This window comes from Sceloporus occidentalis, unplaced genomic scaffold (genome assembly GCF_023333645.1).
Source record: "Sceloporus occidentalis isolate IW3139 unplaced genomic scaffold, rSceOcc1.0.p SCAF_5, whole genome shotgun sequence".
Taxonomy (NCBI): Eukaryota; Metazoa; Chordata; class Lepidosauria; order Squamata; family Phrynosomatidae; genus Sceloporus; species Sceloporus occidentalis.
Genome location: NW_028316985.1, coordinates 124,803,778 through 124,820,683, shown reverse-complemented (window position 1 = coordinate 124,820,683; position 16,906 = coordinate 124,803,778). Strand labels below are relative to the sequence as shown.

The window sequence follows — 16,906 nt, the reverse complement described above, 5'->3', positions numbered from 1 at the left end:
TCCACAGCTTTCTTTATTGTCCAACGTTTATAAAATATGATGGCGTGGACAATCCTGACTTCAGTATTCCATGATGTAAGTTTACACTTGATGATCTTGCCTAATTTCATCGGGGAGGCATTACAAACCGCCACTTTGTGGCGGTCTCCCAGCGCTGCTGTTTGCTCCGTAAGGGAGCCGCCGTAGCCAAACTGCGCGGCTCCTTTACGGAGCAAAAAAGAAGCTCCAAAATGGAGCTTCTTCTGGCATCGTGCTCATGACGCCACGAGGCGCCAATGGCGCACTCGCGACATCATTAGCGCCACGCGACGTGCGGACGCAGAGCGTCCGTTACGTCAAGATGGCGGCAGCCGTGTGGAACAGCCGCCGCCATTTGTTATGGACAGAGTCCATAACAGGAAGAGGGGCATCTGGAAGAGACGCCCCTTTTTTAAACTGGGACGTCCTGAGGATGTCCCAAGTGGCGGTTTGTAACCCGCCATAGTTATCCTTCCAAGTTTTAATTTTCTTCTGATTTCTAATTGATTAATGTCTAAGCAAAGGTATTGAAATGTTTAACTGTTTTGATGTCTTCATCTTTAAGCTTTACTCAGTTTCAAATGTGAAGAAATATTATTTGAAAGGCTTTATATTAATGTCTTTAGGAATTTGATAAAGCTAATACCCAAAGAGTTCATCAGTTGTTTTCTGATGTGGATGAAATGTTGTTTGAAGGGAAAGTGAGTTCACAAATAGAGAATCTAAAGGCAGAATGCAAAGACTGGACCAATAGATCACTTCACTTAAGGCAAGTCTACATGTAACTTGATTATTTTATGCACAGTGTTCTGTATATTGCCGTATATACTTGACTATAAGTTGACCTCATGTATAAATCGAGGGCAGGTTTGGGGGATGGAATTATGGATTTTGATATGACCAGTGTCGAAGGTAAAACTTTGGGGTGTGCAACAAAGGATTTAAATAATGAAGCAAAGGGAAACAATGCTGAAGAACCTACAAAATTTCAGCAGTTATAACTGTTTGTGGTCAAGCTAAAGGCTGGCTGGATGAGAAAGTAGAGGGGGGATCAGTGCTTCCAGGACAGATTACACTCTTGCCTTTCACCAGGGGTTAGTTCCTTTTTTGTTAAGATTTAAAATATAGTACATACATTGACCTGTAGATAAGTCGACTCAAGTTTTTTGGGTCAATTTTTTGACTAAAAAATCTTAGACTTATACATGAGTATATACAGTACAGTCCTCCCTCCGAATTTGTGGGGGATCCATTCTGGACACACACACCCCGTGAATTTGGAAATTCGCATATGTTCAAACCCCATAGCTTTGAATGGCCACGTGCTTTGGCGTGCGGCTATGTGCATGTGTCACAGGTGTGTACACCATTAACTTTAATGGAGGTCGCCCCTCTGAATAATCAAAACTGCAGATCTCAAGTCCATGAAAACGGCGAGGCGACTGTACGTCATCATCATCAATTTTCCATTCAAAATGTATTTAATTAACTTTTGAGGCAATGGCTTGACCAGCAGGCTTCTTGTAATTCCCAAGCTCGACTCAGGCTTGCATCCTTCCGAGGTCGCTAAAATGAGTACCTAGACTGTTGGGGGCAAATTAGCTTACTTGCTAATTAGCTTACTTGCTGTTCACCGCTATGATCTTTGGAATAGCGGTATATAAATAAAACATATTATTATTATATTATTATAAATCAGCATTGGGTTATGGTAATCAGCATTGTCTCCCATCTAACATTTTTGCTATGTGCATGTGTGCTACAGACTTTTTGTACCTTTGGTTCAACTGTAATACTTGTATATTTCCCTTTCATTCCTTCTTGAGCAGTTTATGTTTGTTCTCTTTTCAGGATCTTGGGAAAACAGCTTCTTTTCCCGAAAGATCAGGGCTTTCAGCATTATCAGAGCAGAAATCCCAGCTCTCTGTATTCCAGGTCCTTACCCAGCCTGACTGAAATCAGCAGTATGAAAGAGTATGTAGTTTAATGTAGAATTATCAGTTTAATATTGAATTATCTGTCTGTCTTGTTTTTTAAAATATTTATATATTGTAGAAATGCAGTGCAAACCCATCTATCCAAATTAAGACAAAACTAGGATGTGTCAGCAAGCATGAATTAATTAATTCTAACAAAAAACCCTAATAATTTTAAAGGGAGTAAAGTAATTTGATTGCAATAGTTACCACAGGTTGAATATCTCTTATCCAAAATGCTTGGGGCCAGAATATTTTAGATGTCAAAATACCTGTATTTGCATATACATACTTAATGAGATATCCTGGAGATGGGATCCAAGTGTAAACACAGAATTCATTTGTTTCATAGGCACCTTATACACTTAGCTGGAAGGTTTTATACAATATTTTAAATAATTTTGTCCACAAAACAGGGTTTTTTGTACATTAAACCATCAGAATGCAAAGGTGTCACTATCACAGCCACCCATGAAGAAGCTTTGATTTTTGGAATATTTCAGATTTTGGAATTCCAGATAAGGGAGACTCAACCTGTATTTATTAAAATATTGCAGCTATATTAGCAATAAGTATAATTATTTCTGAGAAATAGAAAACCTTGTGCTGTACATTATGTCCTTTTTGTGATGGTGGCTAGGGCAATAAGGAATGCCCAATAACTTAAGTTCTTCTACATGGTCATCTGATGGTTCATTGGCTTCTTGTTCCCTGCCCCATCTTGATCCTCTTCAGCTCCGACCCCACGGACTTGTCGGACGTATTGGCTCTCAGGCGGTCTTACATGGCATCTACTCCTACACCAATTAAGAAGTGTTGGGTAGAAATCAGGTTGGCATAGCCAATGGCTGTAGACTGTCCTGATACTTCTGTCAGAGGAGACATATTAAGGGCCCATCGCCAATACCATAGCTTTACTTCATACAGAGGAAGCAGATGAAATTGGTCCTTCCATATCAAAGGCTGATCATTGGTACCATCTTGCTCCATATGGACAAAACAGAGGATGTGCAAAACTGCCACATGATCTGGACTGCTCACTTTCGTATCACATGATCTCCTGGACTCGGGATCACAGTGGATACTGTATTTGGGAGGGCTGTGTTTTTCTCCTGTGTAGGATAACACCCCCTCCTTCTATGGCTAGTAGCTTGCTAGTTTCCGATTTGTGTGATTCACAGAGACCATGCAGAAGGAGGACAGGTTGCTTACCTGTAACTGTATTTGTTTGAGTGGTCATCTGTAAAATCACACAACCTCCCCCATCCTCTCGTTGTGTCCTGCCTCTCCTTAGATCCTGGGCTGTTGCTTTGGCATCCATGAAGCTAAGATGGGAAGCAAGCTAGTAGGTTGCTCTGAGAGTAGGCGGATCTACTGTCAAAATGCTTATGTAACAGCCCTAGAAGTTTTATAAGATATACTGCGCAGATGCAGGATAATCCATTTGTGTCATTTCACAGATGACCACTCAAAGAAATACAGTGACAGATAAGCAACCTGTTCTTCTATGCACAGTATATAGCACGTTAGAAACATTAAAATGCAACAATGAAGAGAACTTAGCACTTTAGTTTTGTGGCTTTTTTCTTTGATTTAATTTGTTACAGGGTAATAAATCCAAGATACAAGCAGTAGCCTACTTCAGTTCTTATTTAGGTGCAATAATACTTTTGTTGATGCTATTGTCAAGCAATTGGAAGCTAGAACACTTCCTGATCTATTGGAAGTGACCTTAACAATCTGCCCATAGATCCTAATTTATCTTCAGCTCTCCCTGCTCTAAGCATTTTTTTAAAATTTCCTAATTGTTTTTCTTGTTTCCATTTGGTTGGAAAATGCTATATGAGTTGCTTTTTCTCTCACCTGTCTTATCACTTCATTAGTTGTAATATGAATATTTAACAGCTTGCTGCTTTTGCCTTGTAAAATATTTGTATACATTTTATTTTGCACCTTTTTTCTTGTGTGTTAAAATTACTATCTTTAGGTTATGCATCTCAGGATCTAAACTGGTTCCTGCACCTTTTCCAGTGCACAAGACCTTCAGCTCTGAATTACCAGGAGTTGGTTTATCCGAGGCATCTGCTTATTCATTTTTGGAAGAGGAAATATATGATGCAGAAGGAAAAATTGAAGAGTATCTTGCATTTGACAACAAGGAACTGTAAATGTTCAATTTCTAAGGGATTTAATAAATTGTGATTATGATGATTGTAGAAAGTATGAGTTCATACTCCTAGGCCAGGTGGTTGTTGTTGTTGTTGTTGTTGTCAAAATGGCCTTCTAATTGATTTCTATTTCCTTCTGATAATAAACAATATACAACAACAGTGGCGACAAAAAGCAGTGAGGAGAAAGTTATTTTCATCAGAAACCTGGCATGGTTTTCTAATCTGCATGAGGAGGATATTTTTCTGACATAGTAGTAGTCAGGTTAAGCACATTTCTTTAAACTCATGCCTGTTTTCATGTGTGGTTAGACCATTTTTAAGTGACAGGATGTTGAGGCCAGTCTGTATGACTCAAGTAGACCAAATCACATTGACAAAGGCCTGTTACAGACAGCCAAAATAAAGCTGTTTCGAGTCACAGTGGAGGTATGGTGTTTCAATGATGCATGCGTCCTAAGAGTCCAGAAGTCGCACCAAAGCCACGCTCCAGCCCTAAGGACTGGAGCGTGGCTTTGGTGTGGCTTCTGGACTCTTAAGGACGCATGCATCATTGAAACACCATACCTCCACTGTGACTCGAAGCAGCTTTATTTTGGCTGTCTGTAACAGGCCAATGTGAATGAAGTGGCTGCCATTATTGGCAAGCAGTTAAGCAAAACTGGGATGTTTTCATATGGTTCAGTAGAATATAGTGGATAACCCACAGCTCACACATGCTGCCATCTTTTATGCATTCTGTTAAGAGGTATTCTATCCATATTTATCCATTGATCAGCCACCAGCTGGAGATAGGGAATAGGCAGCTGTTTCCCATTTCTTAATTACTGTGAGAAAAATACCAGGGTTGCTGGTGTATGTGAATGTGTCGGCCAGTTCTCTTGTACAAGTGCAGACTAACCACTGATCCAGCAGTACACAGTGATGTAGAGGTGATTAAATAGATTTTGCTGTTACCTGCCTTGATCCTCTGGGAAAGGCGGGCTACAAATAAATATTTATTGTTGTTGTTGTTGTTGTTGTTATTATTATTATCATTGCTTTGTTCTTTGTAGCTTGGTAATAAATCTATAGCTTGGTGAATTTTAATTTGCTTCAATCATTAGTGGTGATGAGAGTTTGGAGCAAAGGAATTATCAGCTCGCTCAGAGGAGAATTAAACATGGCATTCCTCCTGTTTCACCCAATGCCTGTATCAAAGATGCTGTGGTTGCTGAAGTGTTTGATCATGTGTGGAATAATGTAATTCAAGTACTGGAAGAATTAATACAAAAATACTGGGAATCCTCTATCACAGGTAACTGAAATATTTATAGAAAAGCTAATAGTAGCCTAAATACCCTAAAGGCAACAGATCCTATCTGATCTTGGAAGTTAAGCAGGGTTAGCCTGGGGTTAGTATTCGGACTGCCAACAAATATCAGATGCTATATTTCAGAGGAAGGAATTGGTCAAACAACTGCTTGACTATTCCTTACCTACAAAAACCATATGAAATTCATGAGGTCACCATAAATACGCGCACGCACACACACACACACACACATTTTGTGGTCCAGTTGATACCTAATGCTGAGGTACATGATATCCATTATATATGGTTTGTGCTTATTCATGAAACAATAGTTGGAGATAGAAAGGAAAGGACATGAGAAATTGCTCCAGAGAGATGGGATGGAAAGTTAGGGAAAGAGCATACATTCCCAATACTGGTTCTCATTTGCAAAACCATACTAAGCAGAGAATCAGCATTATGCCTACATCACAATCGTATAAACTTTGCATATTATAACATTCTGCATACGTGTATAGTAAGTACAGTATTAATAAACAGTAGTTTATGTATGCCTGTTTTATGTTTATTTTATGGTGGTTCAGAACATGACAAGCAAATAGAGAAACTGAAAGCTACTGGAAAGAAGTTACCACATCTACAATTTCCCCGTGTTGCAGTAGATACATCAAGTGTACCCCCATCAAGAGGATCAGAGGCTCGAAGCACATCTTTTGGCTTCCATTTTGTCCCAGCACAGGTAGAATCAATTCTGACTAGCTATCGTAAGTAGCATATAAAATCTAGCTCTTCTTTTCACCAGTATGCCATCTTTCTTACCTGACTGAGGTTTATTTGCTTGTTCCTTTTTTTGCTACTATATTTCTTCTCCATATTCCTTCAATACCTGAACCCTTTAAGTGTAAATTCATCTCATGAAAATCCTCTTTCAACAGTTGTGGTGTTCTTATACATTGTGTTGAGGTATACTGATATTCAGCATTCTATGTGTGACCTTTTGATATATATATATCCCGCTCTTTTCCCAGGACTGGGACTCAGAGCGGCTTCACAGCAATTAAAAAACAAACAAACAAAAAGTACAATTAAAACATTTTAAAAATAAATAGATAAATGACATGCATTAAACAGAATGATTAAACTAGTCCAACATTCCTGCCTGTTCTTATAGTGATTCCTTAAATGCCTGTTTGAACAGGTAGGTCTTCACCTGCCGTTGGAAAGCCATCAAGGAGAGAGCCGTTCTTATCTCCCTGGGCAGGGAGTTCCAGAGTCTAGGGGCAGCCGCTGAGAAGGCTCTCTCTCGTGTCCCCACCAAACGTGTTTGTGAAGGTGTTGGGATAGAGAGAAGGGCTTCTCCAGAGGATCTCAGAGTCCGGGCAGGTTCATACCAGGAGAAACAGTCTGCCAAATAATGTGGACCTGAGTCTCTCAGATTTAGGCCTCTCACAGGTAATATCTACATTTTACCTCTCTGCATACAACTTGTGCACTGCATACACACAAAGACTTTTCTATTTAGCTTTTGTCATAATGGTTAAATTTAGTTTCAACTCTTCCTTTAAATATATTATGTGTTTTTGAATCCAGTAATAAATGAAAATATTTCAACTTGATTTCTAAATCATTACGCAAAACACACTAATTTGCTCAAAAGTCCACATGAGCTAGAAAATTTCCAAAATCAGTGGGGATTTATATTGACTTTCTGTGGTGTTATTTCAATATAGCTGCTTTTTCTAAATACTGTATTGTTTTAACTAAACATATACAGCATATTAAAATTAATAAAATATATCTAAAACTTCAGTGTAGAGAAATTTTTCAGATGTATAACTCTTACACATATATTGAATAAAGATCAAATGGATATAGCCCCAATCAGCTTTGCTAAGTATCTTGACAGACTGGTGTTTGTTGTTCTTAATTGGTCATTTTACATCAAGAGTGGGTAACACACAGCTCCTCTGAGGCATGTTGTGGATACAGCCTCCTCTCCACTCCTGCTATCTTTGTGACTCTAGACACGGTGTATAAAGATAGCAATCCCACCATATCCTTTTCCCTAACAGCAGGGGTCGGCAACCTCTGGCCCGCGGGCCGGATGCGGCCCGCGGAGGCCGTTGGAGTGGCCCCCGACTGCTGCTGCCGCCGCCGCCTCCACCGGCGGCGGCCGCTGCTTTTTGCAGCTCTGGGCGCCGCCATTTTTTCGTCCAAAATGGCGGCAAAGTCTCGCGCGACCTTCTCTGAGGTCGCGCGAGACTTCGCCGCCATTTTGGGCGAAAAAATGGCAGCGCCCAGAGGCGAAGTCTCGTGCGACCACAGAAAAGGTCGCGCGAGACTTCGGCCTCCGGGAGGCCTGCTGCAGCTGCCGGAGCCCTCAAAAAGGGCTGCCAGAGCCACGGAGGCTTCGCTGTAGCGAGGCCTCCTTGGCCCTGGCCGGCTCTCCCCGCCGGCAGGAGGGCTGCCAGAGCCAAGGAGCCCCTCTGCAGCGAGGTCTCCTTGGCCCTGGCTGGCTCTCTCCGCCGGCAGGAGGGCTGCCAGAGCCACGGAGGCTTCGCTGTAGCGAGGCCTCCTTGGCCCTGGCCGGCTCTCCCCGCCGGCAGGAGGGCTGCCAGAGCCAAGGAGCCCCTCTGCAGCGAGGTCTCCTTGGCCCTGGCTGGCTCTCTCCGCCGGCAGGAGGGCTGCCAGAGCCAAGGAGCCCCTCTGCAGCGAGGCCTCCTTGGCCCTGGCTGGCTCTCTCCAGGCAGGGAAGGAAGGGGCGGGGGGGGGAGGAGGAAGAGGAGGAGGAGGGAGGAAGGAAAGAGGAAGAGGAGGGAGGAGGAGGAAGGGGAGGAAGAAGGAAGAGGAGGGAGGAGGAGGAGGAAGGGGAGGAAGAAGGAAGAGGAGGGAGGAGGAGGAAGGAAAGAAGGAGGAAGAGAAGCAGGGAGGAAGAAGAGGAGGAAGGAGGAAGAAAGGGGAGGGAGGAAGGAAGGAAGGAGGAGGAGTGCATTCTGTGTATTTTCAGTGCATTTAATGCTAAAAGGTCTGCTGTAACAATGATAGGGGTGGTGGTGGTCGTGGTGATGGTGATGATGATGAGTGAGCTTGAGAGCCATGCAACTACTGTTTCTGAAGCTGAGAAAGTGTCACCTTCCAAAGTGTGTTTTGGGTGCTTTTAATGCTAACAAGTCTCCCTTGCTTTGACAATGATAGTGTGGTGATGGTGATGATGATGAGTGAGCTTGAGAGCCATGCAACTACTGTTTCTGAAGCTGAGAAAGTGTCACCTTCCAAAGTGTGTTTTGGGTGCTTTTAATGCTAACAAGTCTCCCTTGCTTTGACAATGATAGTGTGGTGATGGTGATGATGATGAGTGAGCTTGAGAGGCAGGCAACTACTGTTTCTGAAGCTGAGAAAGTGTCACCTTCCAAAGTGTGTTTTGGGTGCTTTTAATGCTAACAAGTCTCCCTTGCTTTGACAATGATAGTGTGGTGATGGTGATGATGATGAGTGAGCTTGAGAGCCATGCAACTACTGTTTCTGAAGCTGAGAAAGTGTCACCTTCCAAAGTGTGTTTTGGGTGCTTTTAATGCTAACAAGTCTCCCTTGCTTTGACAATGATAGTGTGGTGATGGTGATGATGATGAGTGAGCTTGAGAGGCAGGCAACTACTGTTTCTGAAGCTGAGAAAGTGTCACCTTCCAAAGTGTGTTTTGGGTGCTTTTAATGCTAACAAGTCTCCCTTGCTTTGACAATGATAGTGTGGTGATGGTGATGATGATGAGTGAGCTTGAGAGTCATGCAACTACTGTTTCTGAAGCCGAAAGAGTGTCACCTTCCAAAGTGTGAAATGCACAAATGTGCTGTTGTGTGTGTTTTGGAATGCAGGTTGGGGGTGTTTGTCCAGAAAGGGACCGAGGAGGAGAGGGTGGGCACACGCCTCCTCCTCCTTGCGGGGCTTCGGAGGAGGCTCCGCCCCTGGAGGGTGGAAGCTCCGCCCCCAGCATGCAGCCCCGCCCCCGGAGGGTGGAAGCTCCACCCCTTGGCTTCGGCCCCCCGACTCATCTTAGGGACAGCAACCCGGCCCCCGGCTCCAAAAGGTTGCCTACCCCTGCCTAACAGAATCGGGTCTAGTCTGCCCACTAAATAACTGCTTCACAGCTTAGTGGATGTGATTCTGTGAGAAATGAGTTGTACAAGGAAGATTGTCCATGTGCACCCTACTTTCCAGAAGAACTGAGTGCAGGGAAAGAAGGCCCATGAGGGAAACCATCCCTGTGTGCCTTTCCCCCGAAAAGATTCATAGGCAGGAGATCAGAGATTAAAGCCTCTCTTCTGCCAAACAACGTGGAACTGGAGCTGTATTTCTCAGATAGGAAGTAGCTATTAAATTTATAGCATCCCAGCAGTTGTACTTAGCATTACTGTCAGAAGACAACAAAGTTAAAGACAACCTTTAAATAAATAAAATAAATAAACCTGCCACACACACACACACACACTCTCTCTCTCTCTCTCTGTCTCTCTCTCTCTCTCTCTCTCTCACACACACACACACACATACTTGCTACCTGGTGCAGTTTAGACCCACTGGGACACAGACCTCCACAGACATGGAGGACTGCTTAATATGATCAGCCCCAGAAGGCTTATGAAACCAGATGGTTTCCTGACATTTTTGGGGAGTTTGCTGCCGCCTTGGTGAGTGATTCTGTTGAAGCACTGGTTGACCACCTGGAATGGAGGTGGTGGTGGTGGACACAATCTCTCTCATAGAGTGGAATCAGACCAGTGCCCTGAATTTCCCCAGAATTGGATAGTGATGAAACAAGGGAGAAGGTGACTAGAACAATGTGGGCAGAAAACCCAGAGCAGAGTCGATCACCTCTATGGGTCTCCTTTACAGCAATGGTGGCAGAAAAATAAGATGGTTCCCTGCTTCCATTGCAACTTCAAAGAACCAACCATTAGAACTGTTTCCCAGGGGGGAATCAGCCAGCAGAACTGTTTCCTGGGGGCGGGGGGGGGGGGCCTATTAAACACCACTGTTTAACATGGCATTTTAATAGTTTCTATTTTACCAGCTCCTCAAAGACCCCATGTTAGGAAGTAACTAGCCAAATAAATAAATATATAAAATACATCTGTAGGAAGAAATTTCCCTTGACTTATCTATTGGACCTCCTTGTTTATATTTTCAGCTTTAACCCACTCATTTTTAGCTTTCGGACATGTTTGTGAGTGACCCTGAAAGAACGTCTGTGTTTGCTTCTGTTGCTTTCTTTAGATTCACCGTTTTCCTACCAATTCACACAGTGATTTAAATGGTGTCATGACAATTCAAGCTAAACCGCTACAACAGAGACATTCAGGACTGACAGAAAGGATACAGTATGTATTTCAAAGGTGCATTTATGAGATTATATTTCAATATCACAATACAAACTATACTCGTTTTTAAATTCTGCTTGAGCACATAGCTCTGTAGACTATTGTTCCTTACCCTTTTTTAGATCACAGATACTTGTGAGAATCTGAAGAAAGCTATCGAGTCCCTTCTTAATAAACTGCACATAAATACCTATATACAAAACTTAGTATACAATTTATTTGGTTGCATTGGAAATGAATTTGATTTACATAGATAGATAAGAGAAACGTTATTCACCAAGAATTATATAAATGTCTTATTCTACCATGCAAAAGATGATACACAATTCCTGGAAGGAAATGAAATAAATACAAATTATCCACACACACACACACACACACACACACACACACACACACAGTCTGCCTAAAACTACATCTCAATGAGAGCTGTTAAACTCCACTGTGATTTGGAACTATGGTTTGGCTGACTCAGGCTGCATTTGCACTGCAGAAATAATCCAGTTTGACACTACTTTAACTGCCATGGCTCAATCTATAGAATTCTAGGATTTCTAGTTTTTGAGACATATAGCCTTCTCTGTCAGAGAGCTCTGCTGCCATAACAAATTACAAAGCCCAGGATTCAGTAGGATGGAGCCATAGCAGTTAAAGACATGCATTTTTACAAATGATTGTAGTAAGAATTGGCACTAGAGATCTAACATAATTTAACATACTGATTTTTTCACAAAGACAATTTTTAAAACAACAGGAAAGAAACTGAAGGGGATTTTTTTTGCACCCACTTCACAGACCCCCTAAGTTTAAGAACCTTTGCTTCAGAGTGATTTTTTAAAGGTATCACTCTCTGGTGCTATATTTTCTCATGTTGCATTTCTGTAGTTGATTGCTGTAAAAATATAATTTAGAGCTCCATAATTCTCTTTGTGGAAGAATGGAAATAATATTTGCATACGGTGGGCTGATGGATCTTATGGATCTGGCTGTGCCATTTGCTGAAATAGTATTTATTTTTCAGGAATGAACAGGAAGACAAGTTCCAACGTATTGGTTCCAGCGTTAACTCTGCACGAAATCGGCTGGGACGAATTACTGATAACAGCATTCTTTCATTGTCTCGAGTGTTGCCTGGATCCTCTAGGAAAATAGTGGGCCATCGTAGGCTGCTGTCAATAGCTTCAGATCCACTACGTTCAAAAACTGCCAACGTTTATAGTGATGAAGTTCTTAGAGGGACAAAATTGTGAGAATCTGCTTCTGTTCTTTGCCACTGTGACATTAGGATAGAAAAAATACTTGCAAATTTCTTGGCCTGTGCAAGCAAATGTGTCTTTATGTATCAAGACAAACAGTTGAAAAATGTGGTCAATCATCACAAGATTTTTTTGCATTTCAGGATTTTTTTTGCAAATATTTAGTGTTAAACACATATATAAGAAAACGTTTTTTTTTGTTTTGTTGTTGCAAAAAAGCCCCAGATCCAAATATTCATAGGATAATATTCAAACTCCCACATAATTTCACCTAGCGGGACTTTTGAAATTCTTTGCAGTAAATTAATTGCAGTACAGGCTAAAAGAACCATATCCCCACTTCATTCTGTCGTCATTCTGTACAGATAATAGCCCCAACTGGGACTGGCCAGACTGGATGCTGATCCAGTAGTTCTGGCCCAATCCAGGCCCAAAAGGCTCTTAATGCAGTCTAATAAAGCACAAGCTGTTTACAGCAGAGTTTCTTGGAAACCCCACTGCGACAGTCAGGAAACATCATACCCTTTTACCTGCTGCATTCATTCTGAAGGCCTCAGTCACAGCCTATGACATTTGAAGGGGGCACCTGGCCATGTCAGTGTAGCCAGGCATCCCATTCCTATCTTTATGGCCTGTGTTGGGAGTCTTCAGAGGGAACCTGCCAGCAGCAGCAGGTAAGGCACATGAAGGAGCTCCACAACGTGGTGGTGGATGGACATGTGAACACCTGCCCATTGCTGCATTAGATGGGGGTGGAAACGGGTCAGAACTGCAGGCGGGATGCTATAGGGTTGGCTCATGGTTTCCTGCCTATGTGTATAAATCCTGTAAGTCTCAGAAACCAGACATGGATCATATAAGGAACACAGTTTAGGTTGCAGCATTCAACCTTTCTCAGCATTACATATTTGACCTGGTGTGGATTCTTTTTAAATGCCTGAATAGCCTTGTATTATGGGCTCTATTGCAGATGTGTTCAAGTAGGATATATACAGTGGGCCGTCAGTATCCATAGGGTTTGGTTCTAGAACCCCCTGCAGATACCAAAAACTGCAGATGCTGAAATCAATATTTAACAATTAAAATTACCTGGGTGACAAGGAAGGCATTCTTCCTGCACTGTTTTCCACCTTCCCATCACAAAGCCTCTGCCACATTTTAAACCCTTTTGTTACTGCTCTACCTCTGGGAAGGGCTGCAGAAAGAGTGGGGCAATGGGATATTTGAGGGGGGGGGGGAAGAGATTTAAATTCTGGAAGAGGCTTCCTTGTGAGAAGGCGGGAAAGCAGGAGTTTAAATTCTGGGAGAGGTTTCTTTGTGAGAGGATGGGAAACAGAGTAAGGCTAGTGTTTAAATTTTGGCAGCAGCTTTATGATGTGAAGGTGGGAAAGAGTGAGGAAGAGGATTAAGTTCTTACTGTGGCTTTGTGGTGTGATTGACCTCCATGGGGAAGAAGGCATCGGCTTGCTTGTGTCTTGCCACAGCAGCTTCCTCTAGTACCCTGGGATCACTTTTCAGTCTGGCCGTTTTAGGTTAAAAAAATTAAATGTTTCTTCATTTCATCCTCTGTTTGCTCAAATCCACAGATACTGAGTGGTCACTGTACCTTTATAATAAATAAAGAATGGTTATATTTATCTATATGACCATAGGGTAATGTGTATGTGTAGTGAGCAGTCTCAGGTAGCTATTGGAAGAATGTTAGATTTTAAAAGGATGTCCCCCCCCCACACACACACACACAGAGGAAAGCAGGGAGGACATTGTAAATCTCTGTATGTAATGCTGGCATTGCCCATGCATTATGTTAGATTAAGAACAGCTCATGCAGTGGCTGAAGAAACTGAAATCTGTGTAATCTCATCTATCCACATTCCTATTCTACAGGTGCACTACCCTAGATCATTTGTCCTCTCCACTTCCACCTACAATGCGGAACAAGTTGCCACCAATAAACACAGATGCGGTTGATCAGTATCTTTCAGTTCCTGGAACCCGGCTAGGCTTTGTAAGATAGATTTATTTTTTAAAAAAATACTATTATAATTATTGGTTGAAAATAAAAAATTCAGGGCGGTGTGATGTATACGGCAATGGGCTTGCATGTGAGATACCTTAGTTTGCTTCTGCTTTCAGTGAGGTTGAGTAGTCTTATCAAAGTTGCCATTTCTCACCCTACCCTACATGACAGGGTTGGTGTGCAGCTTAAATACATAGAATTTTTAAAAATATATAAAATATTTATGGAAACACATTAATAAATTTTATTAAACAATGACCTTGGAAGGCCAATATCTTTAGCAAAAAACTTCTCCTGTGTTATGTCAAGGAGCTTGTTTTGATTTACAGCTGCATGGCACTTCTCCATTCTGGCTTACAGTTTGTCCATGCAGCACTGTTCCCTTTTGTTTTTAAGAGTTTCACTTCTGTATCATCTGCATTTGCACAGTTTTCATGTTTGCCTTTCCTTCTGAGAAAACTCATGTAGTTAGCCCACCTTCTCTTGCATTAGAATCTTGCCAAATATTCAGTGCAACTGTAATCACTGTAGATATGAGACTATCAGACTCACAGAAATCTTGCAGAAGTCAAGGAAACATTAGCAAATATAGTGCTTTCATGTGTTTGCAGAAGATCCAGGATGAGCCCAGTGTGACTAGCTTATGCTGTGTGATACCAATAAATCAACGCTAGTCTTGTAGAGGGCCTCATGCAATTACATTTATGTCTTTTCATACTAAAATATGTAATATCTCACATTAATTAAAATCAAGCTTATTTGGTAAAGTTTAGTTAAGCAATTGTAGAAGCTCTTATAATGCTGTTAAGAATCTTTACTTGAGAATTATTTGAAGGGGTGGGCAATGAAAAGATGAAAGTAGTCTTGCTTGAATGAGAAAGAATAGTTATTTCCCTCCAGTTCTGAATGTTTGAAGTCGAAGGCTTTCATGGCCGGCATCTATGGTTTTTTGTGAGTTTTTCGGGCTATGTGGTCATGTTCTAGAAGAGTTTCTTCCTGACGTTTCGCCAGCATCTGTGGCTGGCATCTTCAGAGAATGCTTGCCTGGAAAGGCAAGCATTCTCTGAAGATGCCAGCCACAGATACTGGTGAAATGCCAGGAAGAAACTCTTCTATAGCCCAAAAAATTCACAAAAAACCATTCTGAATGTTTGTTTTTACCCCCTCCCACCCTGCCAGCATAAAGGAAGATATCCGCATAGCAGAATATCCAGTGCTGTACCTGGTGGTATGGAACAGCGGCCACTTAGAGAGCGTACTGTCATCACAGATCAGTTTTCAAGACCAAATACTACTCACACATTCCGGGTAAGTATTGCAAAACTCTGTTAAGTATTGCAGACCTCTGGCTTTCTGGTTTTTTAGCCCCTTTGATTTGGCTGAGGTAAAATATTCTCCTGGGCTGTCTTCTTTAATGCTGGAGTGGGGCATAGTTGGCTCAGAGCACAGCTTCTGAACTGTCTCTCCCTGCCTGGCCTTTCCTAGGCAGAAAAGGATAGAAAGAGGGGAGGGGGGAGGAAGATAGAACAAAGGCTGAAGAATGCTGTTGTTTTTGTAGGCAGTTGCCAAGGCAGGAGAAAACAGATCATAAATATAAAAAAATAGAAGAAATATTAGAAGAAATATTAAAGTCTTTAAGACAAAATAAAGGAACAAGCAGAAAAGGAAAAACACAGCCTACTCAGAGCCGAGGCAGGAAAAAGTGATGTTGGGTGTTGCTCCCTCTGGTGGTGACTGTTTCCTGCCTACCAGAGCAATGGGAGGGAATCAACGATAAGATGTTTCCACCTCCATTGCTGGAAAAGAGGAGGGAGAAAGTGAAGAATTTCACTGCTATTTCTCTGTGAAATTTTATAAAATTATTATTATTTAGGTATGTTTAGAAGTAGGGAGTTTGAGGGTCATGGAAACTGCTTGACTCTTCCAAATATTGAAAATACAATTTGGAAGGTAATCGATTATAGTCCTACCTCCCACGTATAAGTCTGTTTGGAGACAATATGTTACATTCTTACAGATTGCCACTGATACCACTATGGTCACCAAATGATTGCCTAGCTGTTTCCCCTTGGCTTTTTGACCAAAAAAAAAAAAAAAAAAAGCCAGAAAGTGCACATTGGATGTTTATGTCACAGGAGAATGGCCTTGACCATTCCTTCGTGCTCCTTACTATGTTTTCATAACTTCTCTTCATATCCCTGCCAGTGGCCCAATTCACAAAGATACCACTAAACTATGGTTTCCATACACATGAGTTGGAAAGTGTGAGTCCAAGCAACATTTCAGGATCACACTTCTCATTGTTTCCATTTTGTCGTGCACTGCTAAAAAAAGGATTTTGCCCGAATTAGTGTTAGTTTTTCTGAATCTCAGCATGTCACTGCATGCAAATCAGAAACACTAATTTCAATCCATTGTCAGAAATTGTGATCTCGAACAAGCTGTGGCTCATAATTGCAGGTGTGATGGAAGTTGGCAACACATTCCAACCTTGGATCTCTTTACTCAACTTGTGCTTTCATCCTTAAAACCTCTTCCTGAGTCTTGTGTATGGACCCTAAAGAGACACTTCAAATGGACCAGCAGTTGTGCTAATCAGTGGGCTTAATGTAGAAATGTGTCATCAGTCTTCCTTATCAATTCTTAAATGAATCAGAGATGTAGAAAATAAAATCAGTAAATATTTATTATATAATAAGTAAATAAAACATAAACTCCTTAAAATCTTTCCACACACTCTGCTTCCATCAAACCAGAAACCCTATTCAGATCTTATCAGTTCATTTTTCCTTAACTGGCCC

At 41.7% G+C, this 16,906-nt stretch overlaps 1 protein-coding gene across 4 annotated transcripts in view; it reads left to right on the top strand.

The window, feature by feature from the left end:
* The window catches only part of FAM149A (family with sequence similarity 149 member A), a 58,698-nt gene that overhangs the window by 32,840 nt on the left and 8,952 nt on the right, over positions 1-16,906 (top strand). For 2 of the 4 annotated variants that reach the window (XR_016281305.1, XM_089525343.1), the window contains exons 4-12: positions 645-787; positions 1,870-1,992; positions 3,982-4,158; positions 5,269-5,459; positions 6,041-6,195; positions 10,726-10,844; positions 11,851-12,075; positions 13,973-14,093; positions 15,285-15,413. Coding sequence is in view for 3 of the 4 variants with exons in the window: in XM_089525343.1 (XP_089381469.1) it covers positions 645-787; positions 1,870-1,992; positions 3,982-4,158; positions 5,269-5,459; positions 6,041-6,195; positions 10,726-10,844; positions 11,851-12,075; positions 13,973-14,093; positions 15,285-15,413 (1,383 nt within the window). In the remaining variant the exon portion in view is untranslated. The remainder of the gene's footprint in view (positions 1-644; positions 788-1,869; positions 1,993-3,981; positions 4,159-5,268; positions 5,460-6,040; positions 6,196-10,725; positions 10,845-11,850; positions 12,076-13,972; positions 14,094-15,284; positions 15,414-16,906) is intronic. The other 2 variants (XM_089525345.1, XM_089525344.1) reach the window with 1 other exon arrangement.